Source organism: Ochotona princeps, chromosome 9 (genome assembly GCF_030435755.1).
Source record: "Ochotona princeps isolate mOchPri1 chromosome 9, mOchPri1.hap1, whole genome shotgun sequence".
NCBI classification, from domain to species: domain Eukaryota; kingdom Metazoa; phylum Chordata; class Mammalia; order Lagomorpha; family Ochotonidae; genus Ochotona; species Ochotona princeps.
In genome coordinates, this window is record NC_080840.1 from 26,185,867 (window position 1) to 26,198,269 (window position 12,403).

A 12,403-nucleotide genomic window follows, 5' to 3' on the forward strand; every position below is an offset into this window, starting at 1 on the left:
TCTTCCATCTGCTGGCTCACTTGCCAAATGGCCACAAAGGCTGGAGCGGAGTTGCTCTGAAGCCATCAGCCAGAGCTTCCTTTGGGTTTCCTATGTGAGTGCATGGTTTCAAGGTCTTGAGCCATCTTCCACCACTTTACCTGGCAACAATCAGGAGTTGGGTTAGAAATGGAGCAGCCAGTGCAACACCCATTGGTGTGTACAAAAGCTGAATGGAATGCAGGACAGACCAGACCATCTGCTGCACATTCTGGCATGCATAGTACCTGGGACTGTATGCAGTCCTGGTCAGGGTTATGATGAGTAGGGTCATTCTGAGTGGGCTGCAGTTCCCACTGGTTTATGAGTGTGTGGTAGGTAGGGTTGGGCTGGGCTGTAGCATCCATTGGTTTGCAAAAGACATGGGGCTGGCGACGAACTAACCCAATAACTGCAACCACCAGTGTGTGTAGGCTGATGTGGGTAACAGACTGAGCTGGAACCAATATTGGCTAACACACACAGAAGTCAGTTCTGGGGTATGGTTTTTTCAGAGACTACTCCCCCCCACCCCCCGCCACTGGACTGCTGGACTCAGAACTCCAACCATGGGGAAAATTGCAAGTTGTGACCATGGAGTGCATGTGTCAGAACTGGGCCTACTCAGTTGCTGAAGACAATGCAGTGGATGGCATGCCCAGATGCACATAGGGGATATGACAGTTCATTGAGGCATACAGAGGACATCTAGTACTAAAACAGAGGATGGAAGAATAAATTAGACAACTCTCCCAGTCAAGCTTTGACAGCAGATATCTGGGCAAATGGAGACTTTAAGGTGGACTGTGTTAGCCAATGAACCTTGGAAGAATTTTCTCATCCTTGGAGCAATGAAATCAACAGCATTTCAGAACTATCAAAACCACTTAAGCAGTGCCCGTGGAACATGCTCCCCATCAGGGACCATGGGATGACACTGTTCCTCATCCCCGGTACTGATGCGGTTAGGATGCTACGTGTGGCTTCTCCGCTTCATTCCCCGCTGCCTCCAGATACAGGAAGAAGAATAAGAAAATTGGAAATAATGGTCTCATATATTTTCTTCTATTTCTCAACTGTCCCACCCTAATTAGTGGTCCACAGGGACATGCCCCTTTCTCAACTATGTAATCATCATCAAAAATTAAATTTTCAAAGAACTTTAAAAAAAAAGTGGAACAGCCAGGACACAAATAGGTGCCCATATGAGATACTAGTGCCACAAAGGCTTAGCCTACTCATGGCACCAGCCCCCACAGCATTTCTTACATTTTCTCATTCTTCTGTCTCTGATGTTGTAGTTGTTCCTGAGCCACCTGCAACCTTCTCTTTCCTATGAATGGTCAGTCAGCAGTCTCAGTACATGAAACCTCCCCACCTTCTCCATTGATGATCATTATTTACTTGGGGCCCTGACTGGCCTTCCTGCTCTTTTCATATGCCCGTTTGTCATAGAATAGCTCATTATACTGCCCTTTCCATGTCAGTTGTTGATCTCCTGAGCATAGAATATCAACATACCCTCACCTTTGAGAATGCATTCTCTAGATCCCACATCTATGGAGCCATTGTTTCTCCTTTTCTTGCGATATTGCTAAAAACAAAACAAAACAAACCACTGTTCATTCTTCCAGTTCACTTCTTCAAGGGAATCTAGCACACTGCTCAATCAGCATATTATTATTATTATTGTTTATTTTTTGTTGGAAAGGCAGATCTACCGAGAGGAGGGACAAAAAGATCTTCCATCTGTTGGTTCACTCCCCAAATGGCCACAACAGCAAGAACTGAGCAGATCTGGAGCCAGGAATCCCCACCGGGGATCCCATGTGGGTGCAGGGTCCCAAGGCTTTGGGTCATTCTTCACTGCTTTCCCAGGCCACAAACAGGCAGCTGGATGGGAAGTGAAGCAGTCAGGAGGTGAATTGATGCCCGAATGGGATGCTGGCACTTGTAGGCATTGACTCCGCCAGTTGAGCTGTCATGCCAGGCCCCAATTCAGCATCTTGATTCCAAACATTCCTTTACATGGGATGGGCCTGTAGGTAACTATAGCTTTCCTCACTTTCACCATGTTTCTTTCCAAATCCTAGCTTATCATAGAAGTCCTCTCTGACTAATTTATTTAACAAGCTTTTCCCCTTCAATCCCTAATCTTTACCTGATTTTTATATAGCACCTTATTACCATCTAACAATATTTTATACGTATATATATTTGTTAACATACATATTATTGAATATATTTATTAATATGTTTGAATCTGTCTCCTTCTACTTGCATATAAGCTTCTTTAAAGAGAATAGTTGGCTATAATTTTTTTTTCAAAGGGAAAAAAAGGACAGTAGCTGGTTTCCTTTATGGCCATATTTCCAGGAACTAGAACAATGCTTAGCACATTGTAATAATTAATTTATGTTGGATGAATTAATAATTGTCATCTATTAGAATGAAAGCTCTTATGACTAAAGACTAGCTCTTACTGGTTATATATTTCTATTAGCATCATCACTTAGTGCCTTGAATACAATGCAAATTTAAAATATTGGTCAAATTTAATTGTATCTTCTTTCTCTCTGCTTCTCAAAGACACTCTGTTCTCTTTTCTGAAGGCCTGTACTGCTACTTTCTCCTTTTCTATGCCCTGGCTCATTTATACTGGAAGACTGATTCTCACAATAACTCCTTTTAATGCTTACTTCTTTTCCTGTCTATATTTTATTGAAACTTTTGTCACTGACTCACAGACTACTTTAAATCAAAACTGTCAGTTATTGAAACACACATTTGGTTAGAGTGGTTAAGTTGCCATTTTAGATGGCCACATTCCATATTGGAGCAACTTGGTATAAGTCTCAACTGTGCTTTTATTTCTAGCTTCCTACAAATGCTTACCCCAGGAGGCAGCAGGTGATGGCCCAAGTAGTTGGATCCCTGTCATTCCCATGGGAGACCTGGATGGAGTTTGAAGCACTTAGCTTTGGCCTAACCCAAAATTGGTGGTACAGATCCATTTTTTTAAAAGATAGATCTATCTATCTATATATCTGAAAGTCAGATTTACTTATTTATTTATTTATTTACTACATGGCCTCTCTGATTTCCTCCACCACTTCTTCAAGGGCCAAATTCAAGTGCCTTCTCAGGGGCTTTAGCATGAAGATGAACATCCAGAATTCAAATGAGCACTGCAAATAGGATGCCAGTGTCACGATTGGTATGCCAACCTGCTACACCACAATGCCGACGTAGGAAGCGATTTAAGCCATGATCTAGGGATCATGTCTATTCATTAGTCTTTTAAATTTTAAAATAGCTGACTCATATGCAGTTGTAAGAAATCATACAGAGAAATTCTGTGTTCACTTTACCTAGTTTCTTCTAATGCCAACATTATGCATTTATTATAGAAAATGGTTATTTAAGTATTTAACTGTGGTGTTACATGACTTGGCAATCTTGCTGTGTATATAACTGTGAAAATTGAAAAACAGGTCCACACAAATGTTTATAGCAGCACTATTCATTGTAGCTTGTTTGTGGAAACAATCCAAATCTCCACTCACAGATGAATGGCTTAGACAACATATTGTATATCCATTCAATAGAATTTTATTCACAAAAAGGACTGAGGTATCAATACATGCTATAACTTAGATGAACCTTGAAATACTTTGCATAACTTAGATGAACCTTGAAACACCATGTAAAGTAAAAAAAAGTTAAGATGCAAAAAGTGAAATGTTAAGTGATCATATTTATAAGAATATTGCGAACACAGAAATCTAGAAAGGCATTAGATACTTATTTTGGGTTGGTGTGCAGAGGATGGCAGGATAGGGGAGTGATTACTAGAGATCATCTATCTGCTGGCACACTCACCACATGGTTGTAGTGGCTGTAAGTAGGGCCTTCGGAGGCCGGGAGCCAGGTGCCTCTTCCAGAACTACCATGTGGGTATAGGGGAAAAATGGCTTGAGCCATCTTCCACTGCTTTCCCAGGCCACAAGCAGGGAGCTGAATCAGATGTGCAGCAGCTGAGACACCAACCAATGTCTATATGGGGTATTGGCATCACAGGTCCAGCTTGCTAAGCCATTACACTGTCTCAAAAGATTGATTTGTTTATTTGATAGAGTTAGAGAGTGAACCCACTTTCTTCTGCGGGTTCATTCTCCAAACGGCCACAATGCCCAAGACTGCGCAAGGCCAAACGGGGCTCCTGAATACCGTCCAGGTCTCTTTCACGTGTGGCAGGGGCCAAACCACTTGGGCAATTAGCAGGGAGGTTGATTAAAGTAGAACAGAACTTGAACTAGTTTTTGTGAGACTGGCATTGTGGTTCATATACCGAGCCACAACGTCAGCCTATACAGCTTCATTTTGAAGTGATGTAATGTTCTAGAATTTAATTGGGGTGCTGGTGAATGTTACATATGTGTGTATGTATATACACATATATACATACACACACATTTATATGTATACACATATGGGCACACAGTATGCTTTGTGAATTAAATCTCAATAAACGTTAAAAGCGAACCAAAAAACTACAGTGCAACCGCACAGACAGGATATGGAAATGGTGGAGCTCTGGGGGATCTGCTTCCTGCAGGGATCCCTGCTGTCGCCTTTACGCCCACCTTCCCTTGTCTCTGACCCCTCGGTCACCTTCCTATTATTTTGGATTTTTGTTACAATATGTAACCTTTGATAACTGATTTTTTGGACTCAGCATTATTTGGAAATTCATCCAGGTTTCATGTATAAACACTCTCCCTTTTCATTGTTGGGCAGCATTTCTAGGTTATTGTTTTTTTATTTTACCTTTACTCTTGCAATCTACAAATATCCAATCTAAGAGCAAGTCCTATTAGTTCTAGTACCAAAATACATCTTATATCTTATCATTTTTCTGCTTTACAATAGTTTTGCGAAGTAGCACCCGCCCTCACCCAGCCTGCAAGAACTCCAGCTGCTTTCCCTCCTGTCGCTTCCTCACAACCCATTCATGATAGTCACCAAAACACTCAAAACATTTCATGTAATTTTACACTTCAAAGTAAAAGCACATCTTCCTTCTTTCATATATCCACTCACAAGTACATATTAAGTGCCAGCTATGTGCTAAACATTCTTCAGGGACTAGATAAAGAAAGAAAAAAGACAAAATTCCTGACCTTGTGAAGCTAATATTATACAAGGACACTTCAAAAAGGCAGCAAAAACTGAATTGAAAGTGTGTATTTGGGCAAGTGTGCAGCATGTTAGCCGCTGCTTGGGTGCTGGTTGAAGTCCCTGGAGCTTCTTCTCCCGTTTCCCTCCTGTTGATGGGTCTCAGAAAGCAGTGGGCCAAGTGTTTGGACCCTTGTGCCAACCTAGGAAACCAGGATGGAACTTTGGCCATTTGAGGGATGAAGATGGGAGGATGTCTCTGTTTCTATGTAATCCTGCCTTTTCAAATGAATAACTAAATTCCCCTCCCCCAAGGTATTTATCTTGGGGCAAAACTTTTTCATGTCCAGAAAGCATAGTATAATAAGCTGCTTGGATTTCAAAAATATTTTGCTCAAAAGTAAATTCATACAATTCATTATCCATTTGAAAGCCTCCTAATAATCAGGAAAGACTGACAATAAATAAAATTAAGTTCAATCTGGTAAGTGTATGAGGGTCACTAAAAAAATTTGTGGACTGACGAAATTACGAGATAAGTTCATCTGTTGAAATATAAGGCAAGATCATTCAGTGTGAGGCCAAGCTGGGAACAGGCAAGGGGCTGAAAGAAAGTCTGTGAAGCTGGGACACAGTGATTCAAGGCAGATCCGGGAGAGGCCAGAAGACCTAAGGCTTCTACGGCCCCTTCAACACAGCTCTGAGACACAGGATTTGACATGTAAATCACTCTGACTGCTGTGTGAAGCACACGCACTCCCGTCACGGGTTCACTCCCCGGGTCGGACCAAGGAGAACCGGGCAGATAAGAACCTGAGCCTGTCTCCCAAAGCGCGCTCCAGGAGCAAGCTGCAGGGAGCAGCCCGGCTGGGGACGGAACCCGGCGTGTGGAATGCAAATCCTAGCCGGTGCCGTGACCATTCGGTCACAACCGCCGACCAGCCCGCCTTCCTTTCGCCAACTTACAAAACCAATACCCTACACTTAAACGACAGCTCAGATAGTTTTCCCGAAGAGCAACATCCTCACAATCTTGTCCTTGGCCACATTCTATGGAATCGACATTGCCCTGGCAATCGGCTCTTCGTTTTCAGGGGCTATCAACAGTACCGGGAGCAGCGGAAAAACGACACCAACTCGAAAAACAAACCGTGACCGCCGCACGCGCCCCGGAGCGACCGGCAGGCTTCTTGCGCATGCGCGCTTTGTTCCCCGCGCGCTCTAGGCTGGGCTCAGGTCCGCGCCTCTCCCTTGCGCATGCGCACCACGCTGTGTCGTCGGCGCTACCAATAAAGTTTTAGTTGAAGACATTCCCTTTTCCCTTGCCAAGATGGCGGAGTACGACTTGACTACTCGGATCGCTCACTTTTTGGACCGGCATCTGGTCTTCCCGCTCCTGGAGTTCCTCTCGGTGAAGGAGGTGAGGGAGCTCGGGGCGCGAGGGAGGCGATGGGAGCGGCGAGGCTGCGGGGCAAGGCCGGCGGTCGGCGGCTGCGGCTCCGGGCCCGGCCGCACGTGTGAGGCGGCCGCCAGGGTGGTCCCGGCCCAGCCGTGGGAACTTGCCGGGCGGGGAGCGTCGCCCTGTCCCGTCAACGCGGCTGCATTCTGCGGGGACGCGGGGGAAGAGATCCAGGGGGTTCGGGGAGGGGGTGGTCAAGCTGCCCGGGCGCCGGGAAGGGGCGTCGGTGCTTGCGGAAGTGCCTGGCTGGCCTCTCGGAGTGTCGGAGCTTGTGAGAACCAGGGACGGTGGCCTTGGATTTGGGGCTTCATGTTCCGGGCCGTGAGAAACGGCTTACTTAGACGTAAAATATTTAGCAGTGTAACTTCCGTGAAGCTGTGAAATGTTTTTTTTTTCCGGTCAAGTTTTCCCCTGCCCTTTAGATTCAATAACTACTTCCTGGATGGGAACCGGGACCGCAGAAACCCAGACACTACCCCTCAAACCTGAATTCGACGTTTGTTTCCCACCTCCAAGTGATTGCTCCGGTCATGAACGTTCGTTTAGTTACTAACTCAGGATAGCTTGATTAAGTATGTCATTTTGGAACCTCATTTTAAAAGCATATGTCAGGCCTAAATGTGCTGCTGAACTTTTAGTAAAGATATGACTGAAAGAAATGTTGGGCTTTGATACACCAAGTTTATTGGAAAGTTGATGCGTTTTTGATGTTTGGAATCAAGTAATATTACTATGATGAAGGAATCAGAGTTTGTTCAGAAAAAGGAATGGATTCTGTTCCCAGAGGGCAGTTACAACATAGGTTACGGAGGAAGCTCTGGATCTGTGAAATACTTTGGTGTGTTCCAACAGTAGTACCGTGGAAAAGTTTCAAATTCTCCTGCAAGTAATTCCTATGAGTATACATTGATAATGGTTCAAAGCTTTCCGTTAGTTTGGGTCGTTATGCAGGTAAAATCCTTAACCTTAAGGCCTATGTGTGACATTAAAGTGGTTGGTGATAGGAAATAGCAACTTTATATTCAGTAATTGTCTGGTGGCCCCGAAAGCCTTGCCTTGAAAGGACAGTGTTTTGGCTTCATTCTTCCCCTTATTAGCTGTATGTGAGCGTGCTGGCCTAACCTGCCTGCTCCTCTGGTGAGGAGAGTTCACCAGCGATGAAGAGGGGGAAAACTAGCCATATTTGAAATCGCTTAGACGTTTCTAAAGGCAAGAGTGCTTGGTCTGTCCTCAACAACGTGTTTCTATGTTCTTTACACTTTTGTTTTTCAAGTCAGCCCTAAGAAAGAAATGTACATAAGCTTTTCATAGCCCAAGACTGAAACTGCGAGTGACAGTTCAGAATCAGTGGGAAGCGGGTGTGATAGAGTAAGAGTCAGGTGCCCAAGTTACTTAGGAGGCGTTTGCTGAATGGAGGACTGTGTAGCTGTGAGAAATTCAAGGTAGGAGGAGGGAACAGGCCCCTCACCATTGAAATACTTAATCTGCCTTGGAGTTGATTGTCTACAGTAGGAGGCAAAAAGTAGTACCTGTGAGAAAAGTACTGGCAAGAGATACCAGAAGTTAGAAGATTCTGTTATTTCTTGACCGGCAAAGTGGATTTTGTGAAGAGGTGGCTTTGAGTTGAATGTGACTTCAGAATTAGCATGCAGTCTTTGTTGTGCTACCTGAAGGTAGTACACTGAGAAAACAGTTTGAGGACAGGCACTTGGCCACACTGGTTAGGGAGGTTAGGGTGTTACTTGGGTTGTCCGCATCCCAGCCTTAGCTCTGTGAGGGACCCCCAGCTTCGGTCTCTTCCTCTGCCTTGCCAGTGAATACAACTGAATTTTTAAAATAATGAAACCATTTAATGTATGTATAGTGTGTTGGAGAGTAAGCTCGACGAGGATTGGAACTTGGTTTTCTGCTGTGTTCTCAGGATCAAAGGGGTAATAAAAACAGAAATAGGGTAAGTGATAGAGCCTCCTGACGCATTTTAATAGTGGTGGTGGAGAGCGATTATGAACCCTTGGAGGTGACTTGCTGGGTAAAAGCTTTTGACAGAGCTGGAGATGACAGAAATGAGATTGTTGCTTTCTTGAAAAGTAATAGCTACTTTCAAGAGGTTGATAGAACAGAGATTAGCAAACTTCACCCTGGGAATGAGTGGGAGATCCTGCCTGTTTTTGTGTGGTCTGCTAGCCAAGACTAAGTGGGATTTTTTTTTTTTTTTGCTGATAAATATTTGCAAGCATTTGCAATAATAGAACAATAATTCTATGCCTTAATTAAGTGAAATACTTCATTTATAAAATGATATCCCTATGTAAAGGTCAAAAATAAAAAATAAAAAATTCCCTTCTCATTAAACTTGTATTAACCAGCTCTCCACTATGGGATGCTAGCATTGCTGGCAGCTTTGTAACCCACTACACCACAACCTAGACCCCTGGATGTGTATTTCTGTTAGGATCAACGAGGTTGAGAACCTCTGTTGATCATTTTGCTAACCTTTTATGAAGTGCTTGTGAAAATCTGAGCCATTTCAATTGGACTGGCTGCTTTTTCTGTTTTGTAGAAGTCGTATATATGCAGTTAATTAAAAATGGTTATGAAAAATTGAGTTTATTTTAAAAAGATTACTTGGTTTTGTCTAAAAGGCAGATTTGCAGATGGCGAAGGAGAGATGGAAATAACTTGCATCTGCTGGTTTGCTCCACTGGCCACAATGGCTGGGGCTGAGCCAGTCAGGAGCCAGGAGTTTCTTCTGGGTCTCCCTTGTTGGGTGTAGGGGTCCGAGGAGTTGAGCCATCCTCTGCTGCTTTCCCAAGCCATAAATAGGATTGGAAATGGAGCAGCTGGAATAGGAACCAGCACCCATACGGGATGTTGCTGCCTGCATGGGAGTGTTAGCCTGTTGAGCTACGATGCTGGGCCCTATAAAAATGGAAGTTAAAGAGTTTAAGATTTGAAATCTGCAGTTTTAATGTGCTTAATGTTTATGTGTTTGTGTGTATTTTCTGTTTGAGTTAATATGTTTCTTGAAGTCTTGGTGAAGCGGATACTCCATATAATGTGATTGATTTGTAAAATGGGTGCTAGTTCGTTACAGTTGTGTGGGTAAAGAGTTGCAACTGTTAACTGAGAAACAATGGATGTGAGTTAAGGCCACATCAAAGAGAGGCAGTAATTAATCATGGAATGTAAAAGATAAATAATAGGAAATAAAGCAAAAGTATTTATTTTTTTAAGATTTATTTATTTTTATTGGAAAGGCAGATATACAGAGAGGAAATACAGAAAGAAATATATTCCGTCGGATGGTTCACTCCCCGTGTGGCCGCAATGGCCAGAGTTGAGCTGATCCGGAGCCAGGAGCCATGAACTTTTTCTGGATCTCAACAAAAGAATATTTCACCAAGTGTTTCCAGGAAAGTTAATCTGTTTGGGAAACTTCACTACATTAATTAGAAAATAATTTCCTCCTGCAGATATATAATGAAAAAGAGTTACTGCAAGGGAAGTTGGATCTTCTCAGTGATACCAACATGGTAGACTTTGCTATGGATGTATACAAAAACCTGTATTCCGATGATATCCCTCACGGTAAGTTTTTGCATTAGAACTGAAGCTTGTCTTATGTCCTGAGGTTGGGATTAAACTTTTTTGGTTCATTAAAGAGTTTCAACCAAAAGGCTTAATAATTATTTGAATGCTTTGAAGTTCTTTGAAAGGTACCATAAAGATTACAGGTCTTTTGAAGTATTTCATTTTCTCCCCCTCAGTGTTGTGGCATGGTCGGCAGATGATTCCAGCGTATGTCTTATTAGAGTTGTGTTTAAGGTTTAGATATTTCCTTAGAAGTAACTGAAAATGTCAAAGTTTTGTTGGTTAACTAACTTTTTTAGTTAATATATTGCTTACCTTAATAGATTTTTTTTTTCTATTTAGAGGCATCTTTTATAGCCTACATTCTTTAAGTATGGGCCAAGCCTCAGCAGTTCACCTGGGAGAGCTTGTTATGAATGCAATTGTGGGACCATTCCCAGATTTGTTTAATCAGAAACTGTTGGGTGTGGCCTAGCACCCTACCTTGGAACTAGAGTTTACCAAATCCTTGTTATCTTTGTTTATAGATACTAAATTTAAAAAACAAAAACAGAAGGAAATGGTTTCACTAGTTTAGAAAATAATTTAACCTTTCTTCTGTGGAGGTGGCATTTAAACGCTTCTCAGTAGAGAAGTAAAATTTACTTTGCTTAAATTGACATTTCTCAATATGCACACAGGTCATCTTCTGTATTTGATAAATGTTTTAGAATATACTTCCAAAAATATAATTTCGAAATTATTACAGTAAAGGTGAATAACCTTTTTTAACTTGGATTACAGTATTTTTGCAGTAGCAGTACCTCTTTAAATTTTAGTTTGTGAAGAATAAGTGACTTTATAAATTTTAGTAAAACCTTAATCTAAGATGGATAACTACAGTAGGTTTTCTCTGGCTTTTCATGTTGTAGCAAAAAGGAACTGTAAAACGTGGTTTGAAAGATTGCATCATTGGACTACAGTAAAAAGAGTTAGCTGACTGAATATAAATTAATAATATGCATCCCTTCTGAACCTCTTTTCAGAAACTTTGGGTAATATTTACTTGAGAATTCAATGAGAATAAACAAAAAAAACTCTTAGAATGATCTTTGTGAAATGTGGAGATAAAGGATAGCTAATTGCTTCGTACCTAAACCCCCCCCCTCGAATCTCCACTTCTGCACCAGGCCCTCTTATTTATGTGCCTTTGCAGTGCTAGAAAGAAGGTACAGTGAATCGGAGGCAGTTTGATGGTTTCTGGCATGTGGATTTATTGGGAATAAATAAATATAAGTATAATGTTAGTAAACTGACATTTCTCCTGTCTTGTGAACAGTGTGGTTTGTTAACATTATAGTACTCTTCTGTATTTTTAATTAGCTTTGAGGGAAAAGAGAACCACAGTTGTTGCACAACTGAAACAGCTTCAGGCAGAAACAGAACCAATTGTGAAGATGTTTGAAGATCCAGAAACTACAAGGCAAATGCAGTCAACAAGGTAATCTCTTAATTTAAATTCTGAAAATTCTGTTTTCAGGACAGACAGTTAATAAATCTGGTGGAAAGACACTGGATAAGATGCCTGTGTCCCACATTGGAGTAACTGAGTTAATTCTTGATTCTGGATGTTTCTACTCTGGCTTCCTGCTCATGCAGACCCTGAAAGGCAGCAGTGATGTCTCCAGCACTTGAGTGCCAACCACCCCTGTGAGAGTCCTGGATTGAGTTCCTGGCTGCTTGAGCTTCCTCCAAGCCCAGACATTGGGGAATGCATTCGCAGATGGGAGCAGCTCTTTTTGCTGACTCTCAAAAAAAATCTTTAACAGAAGTTGTCATGTCTGGATTAGTACAAATGTTAATTCAGACTTTATGTAGTTGTCAGAACTAGAGGGTTGCTGTATCAGTTAGCAGGTAAAGGTTAGAGGTGCTGTTAGACATGCTGTGGTTCTAAGCTCCCTGTCCGTAAGCGAGACCTGAGTTCATGTGTTACCACCACATTCAGTCCGAAACTTAGAGCATCTGCTACCTCACCCAAGGAGGATAGTGTGGAACTGGTAGTATTTGATTTCCAACTTCCATTTAGTTAGGAATAGGCTTATTGTTTGGCTTCCAAGGTAAGTATACTGCCTTAGTCAACCTCATATTATTACTAATGAACACTTTGTAATGTTAGAA

General features: G+C 42.2%; 1 protein-coding gene across 1 annotated transcript in view; it reads left to right on the top strand.

The window, feature by feature from the left end:
- The first annotated feature begins 6,455 nt into the window (after nt 1–6,455).
- Nucleotides 6,456–12,403, top strand: part of EIF3E (eukaryotic translation initiation factor 3 subunit E) — a 37,355-nt gene continuing 31,407 nt past the window's right edge. Inside the window, exons 1-3 of the mRNA XM_058668551.1 lie at nt 6,456–6,616; nt 10,129–10,243; nt 11,609–11,726. Of these exons, the coding sequence (XP_058524534.1) occupies nt 6,527–6,616; nt 10,129–10,243; nt 11,609–11,726 (323 nt within the window). The 5' untranslated portion in view covers nt 6,456–6,526. The remainder of the gene's footprint in view (nt 6,617–10,128; nt 10,244–11,608; nt 11,727–12,403) is intronic.